Genomic DNA, 21,327 nt, shown 5'->3' with positions numbered 1-21,327 from the left:
GCGACGAGCGTGTGTTGTGAACTGCTCACCGATGGCCTGCAGGCGCTGACGAGACATCAAGCAGCTTTAACATCCGCTCCTGTCAGCCTCGACTCGGGAGCGACTCAACGAGCTACAGCCAATGAGCGCGGACGGGGAGTGAGGGGAAGGAGTCGAGGAGGAGAGACACACAACATACCTGCTTTACTTTTCTTCTCTAGGTCGATACTATATTTATTTTTCAAATTCTGCCTTTATCCATTTTTTTATTTTTTTTAAGAGCGATCAGGAATCGAATAAAAAATAAATAATCCTGTCCCGCCGCCGCATGCTATCGCATCATTCCCCGATGTAGTTGTGTAGTGTGACAGTACAGCGTGTAGTGTTCCCATGGCATAAATGGAGAAGAGAAGAAAGCCTTCACACTATAAGAATGTACAAATTTCAAGCTTCTCAACACTTCTCGGCGAGTTCAAGTCAGTTCAAGATACAGTTAACGGATGCCCCCCACCAATAAGTTACCATGGAAACGGGATGGTACAACAGCAAAACATTTAAACTCCAGTACCAGTATTAGCGTGCCGATGTGAGTTCAGGGTAGTTGCCGTACAGTCAAAATAACAAAAGCATGTTGAGCGATACAAAAAAGGTTCATTAAAATGAACACAAATAAATAAAAAACAACAACAAATAAATATGGCAGCGATACAGAACAACGCCTGTGGCACAACGTAACTCGCTGGAGCCGCTGGAGCCCCAAGGTTTTTCGCCAGAAAAGTTGAACTGGGGCTCCGAACTATTACGGAGAGTTTGAAATTTGAAAAACCACAGTATCGTTCTGATTCGAATTTAGAAATGTATATATATATATATATATATAGACACACACACACACACACACACACACACACACACACACACACACACACACACACACACACACACACACACACACACACACACACACACACACACACACACACACACACAGCATTAAATGCCCGATGATTATAGTGTTAGTAAAGTCTTCAATATGCAGTAAGGTACCAGACACTTTACATTTCCAGGGTCAAACATGAGGTCTGATCACATCTTCCAGAGGTTACACACGAAACCACCCACAGTGTAAATACAGAGTCAACTTTTGAGTAGATTTTGCACGTTGAGGTTTTTCTTCTTTTTTATCGGATGTTTTCATCCGGTGTTGCAAATGCGGTCGTTCACCCTGTCGGTGTACGCACTGAAGCCACGGCTCTCTCGTCACGCCTCCCCTCCCTCCTACTTCCCCCGCAGCCGTCGTTCAGGAAGCGGTGGAAGAAAAGCGCGGCGGCTGCGGCGGCAGCAGGGATAGTACCAGTAACACGCTGGCACTGAGCAGCAGGACGCATCACTCCACCCACATGTCTGACAACCAGGAGCTGCGAGCGCCAAACAAATGAAAGAGCGGCCGTTGCTCTGAGACAAGCGGAAACTCTTTTGGGATGGGCCCCGGGTCAGCCTGGGACCCCCTCAGACAGGGGTTTCATCTGGATCTGGAACAAGATGATCCCACTTAAACCGATCCAGAATTTAGATCGGCGCCGTTACCTCATTTGAAATGAATTGAAATAATCTGTTTTCCCGATTGTCCGTTGCCATTTTCTCTCAGGTCGGCCCGGAGGCCAGAGATAAACCTGCCCCATCTTTTATTGAAGCCCTCGCTCAGACCTGGATTAGCTCTTATCTTCCTTCTGGAAATACATTTTTTTTTTTTTTTTTTTTTTAAACCAAGACTTTAGGGTTAAGTCTGAGACTGTTTTAAACCGTGACTGAGAAAGGCCGGTTCAGTCAACCCAGCTGTGTGAAAGTGTGCCGAATCCGTGACGGGCCAAACCCTCCCTAACAATATTTGGCTGGTTTGATATTATCGGTGATATTATTATTAACTTATTCAATTAGTAAGTCTCCTATAGTGTGTGATCCCCGGTGATGCATCGTCTAAATGCAACGGTGTGTGTGCGCGACTGGTATGGGAAAAATAAAAAAAAAAGGCTTTAAATGTGTGACGCTTCTGGCCGTGTCCCTCAACGTTGCGAAAAGGACGTGAACTGGAATGTGGCAAACCACCTTGAAAGCCAAAACGGCGGCTGCTCTGCTTTATCGGAGCCGTGGAGCGGACCGGCCCCGCGTCCCCTCCTCCAGTCGCTTGTTCGGTAAATCCCGGACGAGCGGCATCTTCCGACGGGACTCGGGGATCGCACGCATCACCTCTCCACCGTACGAACTTCCCGGATAAAGGCTCGGGACGCGTTTAAATTGAACGGACTCTCCCCCTTCATATAAAAAAAAATAAATAAAAATTCTACGTCTCACGCCGCCGGGGTTTTTTTCCCCCCCGTCTTCTCCCGCACGACCGTCCTCCCAAGCAGACGCCGCGGCCTCCACGTAAATAAACGACTCCGTGCAGAGTGAAGCGTCTGGAGCGGGTGTGATGTCACGACGGGAGAGGGAAGGAGGGGGGGGAGGGGAGGAGAGTCGTTCCCCCCCCCCCCACTCTTGCCGGTGCCGTGGATTCTTTTGGCGGGGGTCGCGGGACAGCAGCGTTTGCACCTATTTACACAGCCGCCGAGGCCGAGCGGAGCCGGCTCTGCTGGGCTAGTTGAACATGATGGACTCCGGGTCCTGGTTCATCATCTGGGCCATGTGCCGGAGCACGTCCTTCTTGGTGATGATCCCCAGGAGGCGCCTGGTGAGACACAGGGAGGGCAGAGCAAGGCGGCGCCGTCATGTGATGTCATCCAAGACAGGGTTCAGTGCTAAACCTCAAAACGGGCTGGTCCAAGTCCTCATCTTTTGTATTCACAACCAGCCAGGTGTACACACAGTATACACAGTACACACAGTATAGTGCTTCAGCATCGCTATTTAACTCCGAACATCCCTGTTAAAACTGTCAAATTCACTGTAACTAACTTCTCCTGGGACACTTTGCCCAATTTATTGCCTGGGATTTCTACTACTTCTTACCCGATTGTCATCCATCGGCTGTTTAAACATGAAAAAAATGTCCACCTATCAGAGCATTCACGTGTGCGCGCGAGCGTAAGACTCAAATCCGCCTCCGTACGGTGACCTCAATCGGCCCCGGGGGAACGAGCCAATCGAACGCGTCTGATTTCGTCAGGGCTGGTGCTGTCGGGAACTTCGACAGTTCTCTACCGCAAAGCTCCGCCCGCCCTGTTCTCCGTCTTTAGATTTCGCGCTCCCCAAACGCGGCAGTTGTTGCGTGGGCGGAGGAGAAGGACGATCTGCAAATTTCAGACGTCAAACGTGCACTGCTGAGTCTCCTCATGGTCGTTCACGATTGATTGAAAACAAATAAAAATCACGTTGTGTGGATGAGGCTTCAGAGGACACGTTTTTGCCCTCACCAGGGGTCCTCACTGAGTCACACGCATAGGCTCCACTACCTTCCTGTACTGTATGTAGCATACTGTACCACTGTACTGGGTTATTGCATACTGCATACTGTACTGCTGTTCTGTTCGGTGTTACTGTATTGGTTGTATACTGTACTGTGTATCTCTACACACACTATCTCACTTTATTCACATGCCACTTTAATGCTCATATCTGTATATACATAATAGCCTATCCCATATACATAAGTCTATTCACTATATTCCTATTTTGTAGCCCCACTCTGCATTACCTATGAGTTCTTATTTTATTTTATTCTATATTATTGGACTCACTTACTGCATTTCGTTTTAGGAATCAGTTAGTTAGTCAAGTATAAATTCGGTAGCTGTTGTGTTTAGTCTAGAACATATTGTGCATAACCTCCGGGTGCGTTGCACTGACATTTCACTGCATATATGTATGAAAGTATGTACATGTATGTGACGAATAAACCTCTTGAATCTTGACTCTTGAAACCCAAGATGACGTCGTTACGCAGAACTTTACCGCCTTAGCAGGAAGGCAAAACTCTTATGTCAGCCGGGGGCAATCCCCGGCAACGAAGGAAAACACTGTCACCCCGCATTACCTGCGCTACCCGATAAAACATTGCCGCAAAATCGCTCTTACCCACTCCTGGTGACCAGGCACTGCCGCAGGCCTAGCTTCCGGAAGATGTCCACCACCGTCTCCATGGGCGTGTGGTCGGTGACGGTGAAGGGGCTGAGGTTGAGGATGCGTCGCAGTTTCAGCGGCTGGGGGTTGCTGGCCGGCAGCTGGGGGGCGTCCTCGGTGAAGTACACCACCGAGCTGCTCACCACGCCGTCCTGCTTCTGTCGCGCGTTCTCTGTGTTGATCAAGGCGAACGCGCAGGTTGTTCCGATAAAATAAATTAATAAATAAATAAATAAAATAATTTAAAAAAAAAATTAATTAAAAAAAAAAAAAATTTATTGGCATCGAGTAATTTTTCCCCAACTTCAAACTCCGAAAACCGCAATGATTTAGAATGGGAACAAAAACAAGGACAAAAAGCCGGTTCACCATCCATTCCAGCCCCAGTCCAAGTCGCACTTGTTTGAGACGTTTTGTTTAGAAAAGTGGTTGGAGGAAAATATCAAAACGGGCACCGTCTTTTTGTTAGACAGACAACGTTTCTTAACTGGAAGCTTAACGTTCTGCCTTCCTAAAACCACTGAGTTACTGGCTTCTTAAGCTGCTTGAATTTGAATAGAAAAACCTAAATTTAGTTATCTCTCTTGATAACTTGAACGCTTCCACGATAAATGGTCCCCATTATGGTCCTACTTTAAGCACATCATCTATCTATTTATCTTTTTTTAATCTATTTATTTATTTATCTATCTATTTATTTGTATCTATTTTTTTATTTATCTACTTATTTATCTATCTATCTGTTTATTTGTTTATTTGTCTATTTATTTATATATTTATTTTTTTGTCTATTTATTTATCTATCTACTTATTTATCTATCTATTTATCTATCTATTTATCTGTTTTTTATTTGTCTATTTATTTATCTATCTATTTATTTAATTCCCACTCTACTTACCATTACCTAGGTGAAATGTATTCTTTAAACTACTTGAATGTGTTTTGTTTATAGGTTTGCAATATTCGTTAATTATGATTTTGCTGTATGTCTGCTGATTATTGCCATGTAAAAAGAAAAATCCCAACACATTTAAAAAAAATATATACGACTTATCGAGTGAAACAAATAAACAAAAGCAAAATGGGGAGAGCTTTCACTTACTGATAGCCAGGGTGAGGTCCCGGCGCTGCACGAAACCGATGAGCCTCTCCGACTCCCGGGACACCACCACGGGGAAGCCATTGTAGTCCGTGTCCTTGATCAGCGCCTCCACGTCCTCCACCGTGGTGCTGTCCTGGGTGAGCACGGCCAGCGGCGGCTCGCTGCGCCTGGGCCGCATCACGTCCGTGGCCAGGGTGCGGTGCGTGAACTCGTCCCTGACGTCCAGGTAGGGGTAGCCATTCAGCTGGATGTGCGACTCGTAGATGCCCTCCTTGCCGAAGGCGTCCGCCACCCACTTGCTGGTCACGGCCGCCGCCATCAGCGGCACAATGTACTCCAGCCCGCCCGTCAACTCGAACATGATGACCACCAGGGAGACGGTCATCCTGGTCACTCCGCCTAGAGAGGCAGGCAGAGTCACTTCAACCACTGTCCTACGTCGGTGGAAGTGTCCTGCCACCCTTGGGCTCAAGATGTTATGGTAATATATATTTTAAAATGTGGTCATCAGACAATGTATTCAAAGTATGAAACGTTGATACAGGTACTCCTCACTGAACCACCTGTCTGTTTAACGACCGTTGGGGCTTAGGAGCAGCTCTCTGACCAGTCTGTATTGTACACTGTGTACGATACCACCACGTCTCAGCGTCAAGAATCTCATCACGCATCACCCTTTGACTTGAACTATACACTATAAATACTATATATATTATATACACTATATATGCTATATACAATGTATACACTATATATACTATATAGACTGTGTACACTATATACACTGTATATACTATATACACTATAGACACTGTATATACATTATTAACACTATATATAATGGATACACTATATATACTGGATACACTATATACACTATATATACTATATACACTATACACTCTCTCTCATCACCAGTCTCGTTCCTGCAGTCTGTCAGTATTCACTACACTAGCGTTCACAATGGCCACGCCCCCTTACCATGAAATAACACGGGTCCTCTCTTATCGACCAATTCGCTTAACGACCTGGTCCTAGGAACGGAACTCGGTCGTGAAGTGAGGAGGACCGATTATTATTTTAGTCCCCAAAGATTATAAAGTTGATTAAATATCTGAGGGCTTTCACATGCAGTGTCTAGTCCGTTTGAATGGAATCATGTTGTTGGGAACTTCAACAGTGAGTGATTTCCTTCCAGAGAGACACCTTGAGGCAGGACTCTGTGGACTACAGGAAGTAGACAGCCATGTTGTAACTTTTAGAATAAAGTAATAAACTAGTAACAAGTGCATGGGCTCTCATCAGCGATTTCTCCGCCATCCACCCCTACTCTAGCCATGCACCAACATTTAAACGGTTCAAACTGATGACACATTCGTGTTCATTTTGTTAAATAAAGCAATGTTTTCCTAAAATAAAAAATATTCTGCCAAATGTTGAAAAAACACAATAAAAAGATTGGCAGATAAAATCGGTTATGGAAATTTTTTTGCCCCTTAAAATTGGTATTGGTGACAAAAAAAAATTGGTCGGCCCTAGTAATAGGGTAAAAGCCCTGCCATGTTTTTGCTTCACTCATGCACTTAGCAAGCTGAGTGGCTGTACCTCTGTGTTGTGCATGAGAAAACCCAATTGGACGACTGGATTATTTTACTTTCTGAACCCTCCCTTACCCACCTGGAGCAGCACAGAGATCTCCATCCACTCACCCAGACAGGCGGCGGCTCCCACCATGGCGTAGAGGCCAGGGGTGACGCAGTCGGCGCCCGGCCGGCACCAGTTCTTAAAGATGATCCAGTCGTGGTGGTGGTACGCCATCTGCTCCACGGCGATGCCCACGATCCGCCCAGCGATGGCCCCGACGGCCATACTGGGAATGAACAGACCTGACGGGATCTGGAGACGTTGCAAGCGGGGGGTTAAGGTTAGCGGGGTGCAAGTTGGCCTAAAAACTGATTTCACACAGATCATTTTTGCATCGCTTGTTCTGCCCGACAATGACCGCTTTACTAATGTCCAGCATTAGTCTAAATATTCTGATTGTGTTATGTTAAGTTAGTGTTATGTTGCGCTCATTGTTACGTAGATGTCAATTCTCCGGTATAAAATATACACTTTTCTCTTATTTCCAGTCCATACTGACTGCAGACAAACACACTCTCAAAAACTGAAAGTCCACAGTAAGGGTTTAGCTTTGTGGTTTGCTCAGTACAGAGTAAGTTTACACTTTAAACTACAGGTACTCCTCACTTAACGACCAAGTTATGTTCCTAGGACCAAGTTGTTAAGTGAATTGGTTGATAAGCGAGGACCCGTGTTATTTCACAGTAAGAGGGCGTGGCCATTGTGAACGCTAGTGTAGTAAATACTGACACAACTAAGGGGCTGTCCTTTTCCGTATTGGATGCGCTGCATAATGGAGAAGGAGCGACCGCCGGTGCCCGTTTTCCCCCCGTTTTCCGTGTCTACAAACAAAACAAGTGTTTTTATTTGTATGTGTGCGGGTATGAATTTGTTTTCCTCTGTTTCGTTATTGAATGAAATGAAAAAAAACCTGTGCGTCCCGTGCCACGTCACACCCATCTCCTTGTTGCGTTCTGTTGCTAAGGGACTTAATTTAGTAAAAAAAAATAATAAAATTTTTTGTGTGAATAACACTCCACTCTGTGTCTGTGGTGATGGAGGCTGACGACCCATCATTCTGAAGAACAGGACGGGACACGACGCGTCACTGATCCAAATTACTGCGGTAATGATTGCTTGCTGAAAGAGAAATACGCCGCTGTTCCAGCGTTAAATATCCTTTTTACTTGATAAATTAATTGTGAAACAGAAGAAGACAACAGCCTTTTTAGTATCTTACCTAGCTTTTTAAAATACATTACCTCGGGTTTTTTAATGACTCACTCTGAGTTCACATTGAAGAGACACTTGTTTCATTTGACTGTTCTTTAACTATAATACTTTATTATCACAAGACCAGACCACATTCCATCTTCACTCAGCCTTGCGTGGAGATAAGGATAACCCCAGGGGGCTTGACAGAGCATTGTGGTTTGTTTTATAGCACGGTAGATTGTGTCTGTGACCAGAGTTTGACTGGTAATCATTGTATGAGAGAAACAGCCAGGGATATGATTTGGGGGCATGATCCTGTGAATGACAATGATACAGGTACTCCTCACTTAACGACCGAGTTCTGTTCCTAGGACCAGGTCGTTAAGCGAATCGGTCAATAAGCGAGGACCCATGTTATTTCATGGTAAGGGGGCGTAGCCATTGCGAACGCTAGTGTAGTAAATTCTGACACACTGCGGAACGGTGATGCGTGATGAGATGCTTGATGTTGAGACGCCAGGGTCAGAGAGCTGGTCGTACGTCCGTATGGACGTTAAACAGGTAGGTCGTTTAGTGAGGAGTACCTGTATAGGCCTCTTCCGTAGAAGCAGGGGCAGAATGTACAGCACCACTGTTTTGAAGTGCATCTGTATCTTTCTCTTTATTCTGCAGAATTAATATCTTAAACACACTCAGTTTGTTTCTTGTTGTGAAAGAGGTTAACCTCACCGACCAAGCAGTGAGAATTCACCAGAATTCAACAGCGCCCACCACACTGACCTTCATGCCAAACGTGAAGATGGTGATGATGATCTTAAACACCAGCGCCAGGGCGAGCTGCCACAAGGCGTTGTAGACCCCGGGGCCCGCTGGGCGGTCCGGGATGTCGTCCACAGGGCGGCTCATGTTGGGGTTGTTGACGTAGTCGCACAGCTGTGAGGACTCCAGCGCGCCGCAGTCGTTGAACAGCTCCGAGATGAGCTCGCTGGTGCTGCGGCGGGTGTACGGGTTGGGGAAAGCCAGCACGGCAGTGATGCACGTCACGGCCATCACCTCCAGCACCGGGTATTTCCCCAGCTGTGTGGTCTTCCTCCGCCGGCACCAGGCGATGTTGGCCCGGATGAACAGCGTCCCCCAAAGCCCGCCAAACACCCCCAGCAGGATGAAAGGCACCAGCTCGGCCATGTACCAGGGCGTGTGGTACTCCACATAGAACAGCACCAGGCGGCTGTTCCCGAACGGGTTGATGGAGCGCAGCGTGAAGGCCGCCACCAGGGCGGCGAAGAAGGAGCGCCACAGCGTCTTCAGGGGGAAGTAGTAACTCACCTGGAGAGAGAGCGGGGGAGAGAGAGAGAAAAGCCTGAATCACGCCCCGACTCCGACTCTTCATGGGGAAGGACTTCCAGTTTGATGTTGCCTCTGAGATCTTCTCCCACCAGGCTTTAATATAAATATTATGATATAAATACTTTGTATGCTCATGTATGCTAATTCAGTGAGAGGAAGGGGCGGTGGGGCGGAGTTGAGAGTTTGTGAACAAATAAATCCCACATGATATAAAGAGACGAGGATCTTGCTTTTGTAATGTCACAAAAAAAAGAAATACATTCCCCATGTTTTGTTTTCTTTGACATGTTTTGTTCGACAACAACTTGTCAAACAAAGTGAGTGAGTGAGTGAGTGAGTGAGTGAGTGAGTGAGTGAGTGAGTGAAAAAGTAAAAGAGGCACATTTAGTTGTGCGGTTGGCTTGAGAGGCAGGTTTATGTTCTACCTCTTCCAGACTGAAGAGAACGCCACCTATGGGGGCTCCAAAGGCAACAGACACCCCGGCCGCCGCCGCCGCCGACAGCACCTGTGAACCAACAGGAAAGAAAAACCTGTTTAAATGGACAGCTTGAAATTTCCTTGCACTAGCTTTCCCTAATCTCTTCCCATATTTCAGAACTGCATCATCATGAACCTGCTAATTTATGTAATTTATGTGACTGCTCGTGTGCACGTAAGCACTTTGAACAATACCTAGACATACATGATCACTTTTATATTCTTTTTTGCGACGGTTCACATAGTCTCAACTTAGGGAATTCATTTGATTGTCATTCAGAAATGAGAGGGACGGTCAATTTACACAAACGTACTTCTCTCAAGCACACACACGCACACACACACACACACAGTGTAAGTGAAACATCGGCTTTGGTTTAATACGACTGTGCATGTCGCCATAGCACGGCTCACCTCGCGTCGTTTGCCCTCGTTTTTGCTGTACTTGGAGAAGAGGCTACAGAAGAGGTTTCCGCAGCAACAGGCCACGTGGACCAGGGGACCCTCCTTGCCCAGGCTCAGCCCAGACGAGACAGCCAGGACCAGGGTGACCGTCTTTATCAGCAGGGTCCACTTCCCCAGGTAGCCCCGGATGATGAAGCCACTGAGGATCGTCTTAATCTGTTGAAAGTCCAAATAATTCATCAAAAATACTACTACTGACTGCTTCCCGGCAACGGTTCAAATGTTTCCTTGAATTCACGAGAGGTGACAAAAAAAACATTTATATTGGATATACTAGAGTATTGCTTTTAGAATTTACTGTGTTTTTCATTGTGTATTAATATTACTTGATAATATGTTTTATCTGTATTTTTTTTATAATATTATGATGAATTTCCTTGTTTTCATTTATTCTTTTAGATTTTGTTATTTTCTGGTGAATTATATTCCTATTTGAGAAACCCCTGCACAGCCATGTCTTCTAAATGTATGTACATATTTTGCCTGATATTTTGTATAAATACAAAGAAAGAAAGAAAAAAAATTTAGCTGAAGGAATCAATGCATGGGGTCCAGGTTTGTTGGTGTGACATGTGTGACGAAACAATGTACAAGCCCTGTTGGCATCACTGTTTTTTTCGAAACACTTTCCACAAATTCAGCCCAATGTGGATGAAACTTGAACGACAGCTTGTCTGGACTGTCCTGAATACAACTCTCTATCATTCATGTCCGCGGGTTCAGCAGTTTGAGCGCCTGACACTTCCACCGCAATTTTGTTCTGAACAAAAACAATAGGGCTCCCGCGCCTTTGGGCTGGACCTCTATTAATAACAATAATACATTTTTTTTAATATATATATTTATTAATAATAATAATAATAATAATAATAATAATAATTCAACTGCTCAGCTCAAGGAGAATTTCCCAAAATGTATAATTTTGTCAGTGATGAGTTTTCATAACCCACTTTGATATTAAGATTCCTTCATGACTGGTCAAAATTAAAACAAATCACGGCACATTTTTAGGGGAAGAAAATACTTGATTCCATGATAAAATATCAGCTATATAAAATATAAACTTTAACACATTCATCTGATTGCGGTTTCAAGCTGTCAAATAACTCCTTCTAGTAGCCATTTAGACCCCCCTCAAGCGGCAAAGCACCAAATATTTTCTCCTGAAGAACATGTTCCCGGGGTGGCCTCTCCGCTCACCTCAGGAATCCCAGAGCCACAGGCATACGGAGCAAAGACTCGAACCAGCGACACGGCCAGAGAGGAGAAGAGCAGCGCCCAGAGAACATAGAGGAAGTAGTTTAGCACATATGCTCCGGCCCCCTGGGAGAGAAATGATACAGGTTTACGATGATATTATATTTATGTGGTATGATATTACTTATGATGATTTACAGTTAGGGCTTTTCGGGAATCAAACCAACTCAACCTTTTTTCTTTCCATCCCTTTTGCTGCCTCTTTATCTGACTTAATTTGCGTGTTCTCAGTTGTTTACAAGAACATCGTAGCATTTCCCAATAGACTTCACAGAAGGCTTCATTTCTGATGATAAAGCATGATAATAACACATATTTCCACACATATTTTCTTTCTTTGTAGATCGAGTTTTACAATTACGGTCACTGAAATATGGCACAAGCATTTTGTCACATGTAGTACCAGTATGACCGTGACAAAACTTTGAATCTTAAATATATATAGCGAAAGCCACACAGTTAGGCAGTGAACACTGTGGGGCGTAGCAGGGCTCAGCACTGGCAAGTCAGGCAACCGGGCATCAGCTTTGGTTGCTGCAACTGAAAATATGGTTGCCATTTTAAGTCACCTTATATTTCTTAGTAATTAAGATACTATGCAGTTATAAGTCAGCTTAATAATGAAAATGTGACATAAAATAATGTCTGAAAGCTTTATTACGGTAACGCCGCAAAATTCTTTGTCGTTTGTGTTTTAACTGATACTTTAGAGAATTTGAATGTTCAGAGGGGAAGAAACACAAGACAAGACAGATAAAAGCTGTGATAACAGTACTGCTCTGGTCACACTTAGCGTGTCTTTGTCGCTCTCTTAGTATATGCTCCAGCATATGCTCACCACACAGACAATCTTGAACTTGACAAGAAGCTCAATCCTGTTTGTCCCCTTATTTTTAACAATAGCAAATTCTTATTTGCATCTTTCCATTTAAAAGTAGACAAAGAACTGGTAATTGTATTGCCACGGCTATATGTTGACAAATTGTACCAAATTGAGTGGAAAAAAAACCCTAAAACTAAAGACATTTCCTGTATATTAGTTAGTTTAGTAAATACACAATATTGTTTCAGTTAGTTCTCACTTTTTTCTGTCCAGTTTTAACTAAAATCTTTTTTTTCCCCCACACCTAGTTTTAGTTTTTGGTTTAGTTTCAGTTGACTGTACAGGGATGCAAACACATGTACGGTGAAAAGAGCTCTGAAATATACTTACAGTGGTAGCCGACGGTTTTTCAAGTTCCAATGAACGCGTCACTTCCCACACGCATTACAATTTTCAGAGCCCACGAACGCAGCATCGCTTCCTGGCTGTTTGGAGACTAGAGACTGGGAGACTAGAGTCGTGTCCGTGTCTTAACGTAATATCAGAGAACGAGTCCACTCGATAATAGATCATGGATAAAAAGTAAAATAAAAAAAATGCTAAAATGGGTCACCGCACCCAGGCCCCGCCCCCGGAAAAAACCCCTCTGTCTCGGTTTGGACGAATCACACAAGTCACCCAAATTGACGTGAAAAAAGCGACTTATGCCGAAAAGCGAGTTGTTTGCATCCCAAACTGTAATAACCTCTACTCCTCTGCTGACAGCGCTGTCAGCGGCCTGGCAGGAGAGACGCTTGTGGTGCGCAGGGTGTTTAGCACTCGACTACGAGCAGGACGCACACTTCTACCTGGTACCTTTTCCCGGCCGGGGAAGCCGATAAGGGAGGAGCCGGAGGGCCTCGCCTACGATCATAGCACCTGAGCTGGAGCAAGCTAAGCACCGATCGACACCTCACCTCAGAGTGCCCCGTCATCAGCTCCGCCCACTTCTGCCACTGCGGACACTTGTCTCGGTCGTCGAAGGTGGTCTCGTTGGAGGTCCAGCAGCACTGCTCATGGCTGTACCAGAAGGTGGAGAGGCAGACGCCTTCCTTCAGGTCCGTCATCCAGTCGACGGCCAAGTCGATCACCCCAGCCAGCGTGCCTGAGGGGGGAGGTTGAGGAGAACTAAGTCATAAGTCCTCACTCACAAACAGGGGACCTCTGGATGCAGGGGACAAAATTTGTACCCTATTTGTCAGCGAACAGAAAAAATGAAAACAAAATAAGATAAACACCAGACATCCACGCTGTCAACAGTGGATGGATTTATGGTGATGGAACGTCTCATTTTGTGATAATAAACATATAAAAACAGTCAACATAATAAACAGTCAGGGAGATCATTCTCATTTCCTTTTTGTTTATTTATTTATTTATTTTTTAAAACACACACACACACACACACACACAATTATATTAAAGTTAATGACGCTCCGCAGCCACTTTGCAAGTTGATTACACTTGAATGGTGAGTGCACTGCAATTGAAACAGCGCCATTTGTCGCCCGGTCCATGCAGAACATCAGGCCAGCAGGGCATTTCAGACGCAGCCGGTGAGTTTTGCGTACCTGAGAGGAGGCCAATGAGCAGCATGACCACCCAGCCGGACCAGGCGTCCAGAAGGCTCTTAATTAGCTCCCACATGGACTCTTTACTCTTACTGGTGATCTAAGGAGAAAACAACAATTGGAAGAACTCAATCACAGTCTGAATCAGAGGTTTATGATTCACGATCAACAATCTTGTCACACATTTCCACCATGTTTAAGAGCCGAAAGAAATGTAACCTGTTTTACCACAACTACTACTGTACTGTGCAAACTGTGATAAAGTCAAAGCGGTTGTGATCTTGAGTAATTATTCCATAATAATTATAACTGCAAATTAATGTTAAAGTTGCATCAATGTTATCTTCATTACATCAATGTTATACTTCATTATTGACAAATTATCGCAGACAATAAAGAAGCCATTGTCCAAAAATTCAGTCTTCAAGGTCATTCACAATATTCAAAAAAGTACGAGATGAGCAACCAGGAGACGACAGACCAGGGGGAGCCCACGCGGTGTTCGTGCTGCATTTCAGAGAACCCGGGAAACTGTAAAACGCACCCAGCACCAATTAACTGGACCCCGTGTATTTCTGCCTGCAGCTATATTTCATATTTATAGTTTATACCCACAACAATCATTTGTCCTGTTCATAGTATCACATTTTGTATATTTCTTCTGTTTAGTATTTAGTTTGTGATGGACAGGGGTCAATCATGACTGTTCTGCAGCTACGCAGCCCCATAGGCTGCAAGCTGTGATGCACTGTGTGTGTGACACCTTTCTATCATAGCAGCATTCACTTTTTCAGCAGTTTGTGCTACAGTAGCTCTTCTGTGGAATTGGACCAGACGGACTAGCCCTCGCTCCCCATGTGCATTAATGAGCCTTGGGCGCCCATAACTCTGTCGCCAGTTCAACGGTTGTCCTTCCTTGGACCATATTTGGGGGCGGGGGGGCTGACATTCAGGCGTCCCGTGCTGAGCACACTGGGCTACATAGATGGGCACACGGGGCTTGTGGATGGAGCGTCTGGCTTGGAGGTACTACGATAACCCCGACCTCATACACCAGAACCAACTGGGACAAGTCCTGTACACTCAATGGTGGACATATCACACACACATACGTTACATACATACACACATACATCAACGTTTCTATGTTTTTTTTTTTTTTCTCCTTGTACATGTTGTTGATTTGTTTAATTGTCTCCCCCGCGGGGAATCTCGCCCTCTTTGGGTATTGCTTAGTTTACAGACTAAAACATGGTAAGATAGTTCTCTAAAGATGGGGAAAGGTGGTGGTTCCGTGTAACAAAACTCTTGTCATCCACAGGACAGAGTTATTTAGCAGTTAGTTGGCAGTTCTGGATGAATAAAGAGTTGCATTGCAGGTTGAGAAGTTGAACTCTGCTTGCAGCCTAACTCAGTTCGTCTGTTTAAAAAAATAAAAAAAATAAAATGAATAAATGGCGCGTGTATTATTATATTATAAAATTTATTCTTATTTAATTTTTTTTATTATTATTATTTTTTTATTCCTAATATGTAAATGTCCCTGGCGGAGAAAACTTATTGTGATTCTGACAGTTAAATGGCGTCAAAATAAGAAGGCGAACACCACCTTTCTGTGCCGGTCAGTGTCTCTGGATTTCTCTCGCAGCCAGTCGATGGTGTGGAAGTCCTCGTAGGTGCCCACATCTGGGAAGGGCTCGTCCAGGAAGTCCATCAGGTTACCGGTCCCGTTCATCTCCTCTGTGGGAGTAGAGCAACTCACACCTGCCACATAAAAGAAGATAGTGTTACACAGTTTATCTAAACTAAAAGCAAGAAAGGTGAATCTTTTTTTTTTTTTTTTTTTTTGCCGCTGAGCGCAGCGACATTTTTGGCACCGAAATTGTGGTGGGGTGCCTTGCTGATGAAGGCATACAGTATCACCTTCGATTTGAGCAGAATCACCGGACACGGCAGGTGTTTGTGTTCCGATACAAAGTGTAATTATCGTTAAATATAGTTTAGACCATTTTAATTAAACATTGATGGGATTCTTCTCGCTTGGACTTGCAACTATTGCTCGCCTTTGCTTCACCCACTCAGCCTCCTCACCATCACCGCACGCACAGCCCAGAACCCGCCTCCTCAACATCTGGGCCAATTAGCCTCTGTTCTGGACACCTCGCCCTGATCACATGACTCTATGCAGATTACCATAGCAACCAACCAAGTCACTTGAACCCCTGGTACCACACACCCACACACACACCCACACACACCACCGTTTTGAGGGACGTTTTTATTTGTATTAGCTCCCAATCCAAGGCGGGGACTACCTGGCACAAGAGGAACCTTCATTGATTTACAGAAAGTGCACTGTCATAGTACTATTTTTATTTATTTATGCATTTACTTCATATATTTTATTTTCCGACGTTAATCCAATGAAACAAAATCCCCAGTGGGATGTCCTGATGCATGCCCTTGCCTTACTAAAGTTAGAGCAAACTTTTAAATGACACCTCGTAGTTCGAATAGGAGTGATTAAGCACCTGGATCACTTATTTCTCGCCTCAAATTTGTTCAGAAACAGATTTGGTGGACTGATCAGGTGAAATACGTGAGCGTTTGTTTACGGAGTAAATTTGACAGAACCCGGAGGTGAAGCTCAAACCCCATTGACTGACGTCACTTCAGAGCGCCCGCTGGCGGTGCGGATACGACCAGGGGGGAAAAAGCTCTTGACGGTGTTAAGTTCTGGGGGGGACCTTCCTAGTTCCCCTCAGGGAGCCCCCAGAACTGTTCAGTCTGGAAAACACCGGCGTGTCAGGGTGGATGAGGGGCTGGCCCCGGCCACGAGCACAACGGTCGCTGGCCGAGCCGCATCTAAAACATCTCATTTCTGTTTGGATCGTAAAAGAGTCATTTATGTCAAAATCAAGCCGGCCCCTGACTGAAAGGATGCCACTGGTTGTGTTGAACAACTTTATATTGAATTAATTGACTCGCCTATGGTCGCCCCCTGAAAGCTGAGTCGAGTCATCGATTAATGTTTCAATGAGGACTTGTAAATAAGGGGAATCATAAATATATTTTTACATGTGTGACTCGTCTGCATGTGGATGTGGATGTGAACGCGGCTCACCGTACGCCCGGATCGCAGAGAGCCACGCCCCGTTCCTCCCAATAAAACAGCTCAAAACAGTGTGTTTTTAGTTGTTTTATATGGTGGGACAGGGCTCGCGTAGGGATGGGTGTTGTTGGGATTTTAATGGTACGGCTACTCTTACCGATACTGCTTATCGGTGCTTTAACGGTACTCTTATCTCTTTATTTTTAAGAGAAACCAAAACAAATTAAGAGCAGAATTAACACTGCTTTATTTTCTGCGTATTACACATGGAGAGGGGGCGATCGGGCACAATCTGCGAGAGAGAGAGAGATTCTTAGACTAACATCTTAATCTTAAAGCAAGTTAGAAACGGGTTATATAGCCTCAATAAATAGAAAATCAATTTTCATAAATTCTCCAATACCGTTAGCAGTACCGGTAACGTCTGAGCTGATTGATACTACGGTCTTAAATTTAGCCCCGGGGCCTGTTTAATACTGGGTCCCAGTACTCAACCCTGCGTTCCTCCGTGAGCCCCGGTCCCCGCTACTGAATAGTCAAATATTGGCATTGAGCAGCCTGATCCAATTAGACTGACAAAATTCTGAGTCAGGCACAGCCCTAGTTTATATCATTTCAAATAGATATTCCCTCCATCCATGCTTCATCTGTTATTGGCAGATGATGTCAAACGCACGACAACGAAAGTGCATTTTGGGTTTAATGGGCATTGTGTAGGCATTTTGTCAACAGAGCGTTGCCTGTCCGTTTGCGTCCTTTTATTTGTGAAATGCTAAACCCAGGTTGTATGAAAAGCTGCAATAAGGCCCATGATGGAAAAAGGTATAAAAGTGGACCACGAGGCAACCTTTTTAAGGATTCCCACTTGGGGAGAGCGGCTATGGCCAGCAGGTAGAGGACATAAACAAAGATGTGTCGGATGGCCTGGGCTGCGGCGGCAAGGTATCTCTGTTTATGTTGGTTTGCTGTCTGACATTTTCATAAAGGTAAGTAAAAGAGATTGGTCATTACTAAATGTGCTGGTTTTCTTCTGCAAAAGCAGCTCGCGTTCACATTATATGCATGCGCTGTTTTGGATTAGCCACACTGGTGACGTTAAACCGCAGACTGGTGTCACCATCCCCACATCTGAGCCGCGCACACACACACACTGCACGCTCTGCTAGACAAGTCCTTCCGTCATGCGTTCCAGAACTGCATTTGACCCTGTCCCGCATCCACAACAAAGTACTGACATTTTTCACGAATACGTTGTTCCCGTTTACTTGTCATCGACGCTTTGATAGACAAATAAAATACGGAAAGCAAAATGTGGTGAGCACACAGGTCAAGGCTTAATGGTAAATTCATCTGAATTTGGCACGCTGAAACCCCCTCAGGTGGTTCACCTTTCTAACATCCCATGTTTTAAAAAAGTGGCATTTGGACAAAGGTAGAACAGCAATGTGCACTTCTTGCCTTCAGACTATGTGAGCACGCGAGGCCGTAAGACTTGTTTGTGTCAATGCAATTGTGGCGCCGCCCCTTGCGGCTGCCTGCGCGAGCACCTTGTGTCAATTACGCACATTTTAGTATTTTTAGATCTTATTGTGCGTAATCACCGGGTGTCATGACGTTTCACTGCGTACATCTATGACCGAATGTATATGTACGTGACAAATAAACCTCTTGGATCTTGAACTTGAGATCCAACTGTGTTCTTTGGCGGGTGCACGCTGTCGCTCCACGCAACTTCAGACGGAACCAAACAACTGCGCAGTTCTGGACGGTCCCGGGCAACCGTGTCGTCCTTGCTCCCCCGGGCCGCCACCAAGGCCCCACAGCTTCTCGGGGCCGCCTCCCTTTTCCCCTGTGGGCGCTGGGTTCAACATATTTGTGTTTTTGTTACGAGAGCAAGCCGGCGGGTTTTTGGAAACGCGACGAGAGCCTCCTGGACGACGGCGACAGCATCGCCCCCTCTGAGCCGTCAAGAGACCCAAGTCAACCGGCGACCTGAAGCGCCGAGTCCGGTTTGACGACTTAACGGGCACGTCGGACTCAACTGAGGTCTCGCGGTGTTTACCGCCCCGCTCACCGCAGGCGTATGATCAGAATGATCAAAACAACGCTTGATACCCACTCACAGGCTGTTTTCAACGGCTTGACTGAGGTTTATAGCGTTTCGTGGATTTGTAGTGGGACCCCGGTGGGGTTGTCGTGCTGTGACGTCAAAAATGACAAAATAGAGAACTTTTGGATTATCTGTTGAGGTTAAGGTCCTCAAAACCTGGTTAAAGTCCTTCTAGAATTAAAACGTAAAAAAAACCTGAGGTTAGAGTTCTAGAAATTTACAGACATTCACTGACATTCCAATGAAGGAGACTAGACACAGACCGAGGGACAGTTTGTTGCTTTAAAATATATGTATAGGCCACAAATCTTTAGGTGTCTAAATTAGTAGACATCGACTGCGGAAACTGTGCTTAATAATTCTTATGATTAATGTTTTTGATTTCGAATCTTCTAATTCTTATGATTTAATGGCCTGATTGTATATGATTGATGGCTTGATTTTAATCTCTTACTCTCTTATTAATGTTTGAATCTTTTACGTTCTAATGCGTTGTTGTACAGCACTTTGAGTTGCACGTATTGTTGGAAAGGTGCTATATGAATACATTTTTACTTACTCACTTTCCGGTGGTCACGGTCGCCACTCAATTATGAATCACGTTGCGCTTCCTGTTGCCCGTTTATCATTTATTTTTAAGGTCTACGCAACTTGCAACTTACGAACCAACGGCGTGGGAAAAAAAATGAAAAATAAAAACTAAAAATCACCACGTTCACATTTCAATGTCCAGCCTCCCAGAACTCCTCGCACGTAACCGATCAGCTGCGCTCCCGCTGGGGAAGGCGGACCCGCCGCAGACGCGGCGGGTCCGCCTTCCCCAGCGGGAGCGCACTCGCGTCGAGTGGCCGCCGCTTGTAAACCCGCCCGCCCGCCGAGCAGCGGATCGAAATATGCGACATTTTCAACGAAACGATCCTGCGGGTCACCGCTTTAAGGACGCCGCGCAAGGTTCGACTCGGCCGACCGCGGGGGCCCTGTCCTACTGCGTGCGTCGGCGTGGTCTGGATCAGTAGCGTCGTCCCGTCCCTGCGGAGCTTCGGGGCGGATAAAAACAAAAAAAACCGACGCGACGCACCGCGCACGTCAAGCACGACGACGAGCGTCCATACCTTCGCCGGCCTCCATGTTGCGGGGGCGGGGGGGGGGCGTCCTCCAAACGACGAGGTCTCGCCTAACTGCGCGTACTCTATCGTCGACTTCACCACCGGCCGCGCGTCGACATCTCAGCGATGTTTGGCACGAGCGACGCGTCGCCCCGTGCGCGCAGAGGAATCGGGCGACGACGTCAGGGACCTGGCGTTTCCCACAATGCACCTGCTCGAGCCGTCACCGCAAAGCGTCATCCGGGTGCCGCAGCCCACGCGGAAGTGCTCCCCGACTGCAGTTCGGAGGGTGGCCGCTAGATGCCGCTCCGGAGGGGATTCAAGAGTCAAGATTATTACTCGTCACGTACATCTACATACTTTCATACATCTACATACTTTCATACATCTACATACATCTACATACTTTCATACATTCAAGATTCAAGATTCAAGATTTTTATTTGTCACATACATATACATACTTCCATACATATATGCAGTGAAATGTAATGCAACGCACCCGGTGATAGCACACAAGAAGTCCTAGGAAAAAGTACTAAAATAAAATAAAATAAAAAGTAGAAAATTACTTTCTAATAGACCGACTAACTGACTCCTAAAACGTAATACAGTAAGTGGAATACTTATAGAATAAGATAAAAAATATATAGAATAAAATACAATAAAAAATAAATTGAAATAAAATGGAATAGGTTGAAGGAATATGGCTATGTATATACAGATATGTGCATTTAAAGTGGCATGTGAATTAAAGTGGCATGTGAATGTGAATAGTGTGAGGTAGTGTTTGGGATAATACAGCACAGTATACAACAGTACGGCGCAGCAATACGGCATCACGAACAACCCTGAACAGTGATACAGTATGCGGTACAGTATGCTACATACAGTACAGTAGGTAGTGGAGCCTAGTGCATGGCTCAGTTAGGACCCCTGGTGAGGTCAGCATTGACAGTTCTGATGGCTTGAGGGAAGAAACT

The 21,327-nt window shown here is 45.2% G+C and overlaps 1 protein-coding gene across 1 annotated transcript; it reads right to left on the bottom strand.

Moving 5' to 3' along the window:
- Positions 1 to 841: 841 nt before the first annotated feature.
- clcn4 (chloride channel, voltage-sensitive 4) lies at positions 842 to 20,433 on the bottom strand. Its single transcript, XM_080021208.1, has 12 exons — positions 20,351 to 20,433; positions 15,626 to 15,780; positions 14,017 to 14,116; positions 13,363 to 13,550; positions 11,527 to 11,649; positions 10,276 to 10,482; positions 9,809 to 9,889; positions 8,817 to 9,362; positions 6,908 to 7,094; positions 5,199 to 5,597; positions 4,051 to 4,267; positions 842 to 2,704 (listed from the first exon to the last, which is right to left on the bottom strand). The coding sequence occupies exons 1-12, from the start codon at positions 20,364 to 20,366 to the stop codon at positions 2,614 to 2,616; spliced, it is 2,310 nt and encodes a 769-aa protein (XP_079877334.1). The 5' UTR covers positions 20,367 to 20,433; the 3' UTR covers positions 842 to 2,613.
- Between the last annotated feature and the right edge of the window lie 894 nt (positions 20,434 to 21,327).

This window comes from Zeus faber (assembly GCF_960531495.2).
Source record: "Zeus faber genome assembly, chromosome: 2".
Classification (NCBI taxonomy): Eukaryota; Metazoa; Chordata; class Actinopteri; order Zeiformes; family Zeidae; genus Zeus; species Zeus faber.
Note: the sequence above shows the minus strand (reverse complement) of the source record. Positions and strands in the feature narration are given on the sequence as shown.

What these genes read in the sequence shown, in the direction of transcription:
- clcn4 (XM_080021208.1), bottom strand. An exon ending in GTGGCTCTGGGATTCCTGAG is followed by an intron (nt 10,483 to 11,526) that starts GTGAGCGGAGAG and finishes GACTTTCAACAG; the next exon opens with ATTAAGACGATCCTCAGTGG. An exon ending in TTCTCTTCAGTCTGGAAGAG is followed by an intron (nt 9,363 to 9,808) that starts GTAGAACATAAA and finishes CTCTCTCTCCAG; the next exon opens with GTGAGTTACTACTTCCCCCT.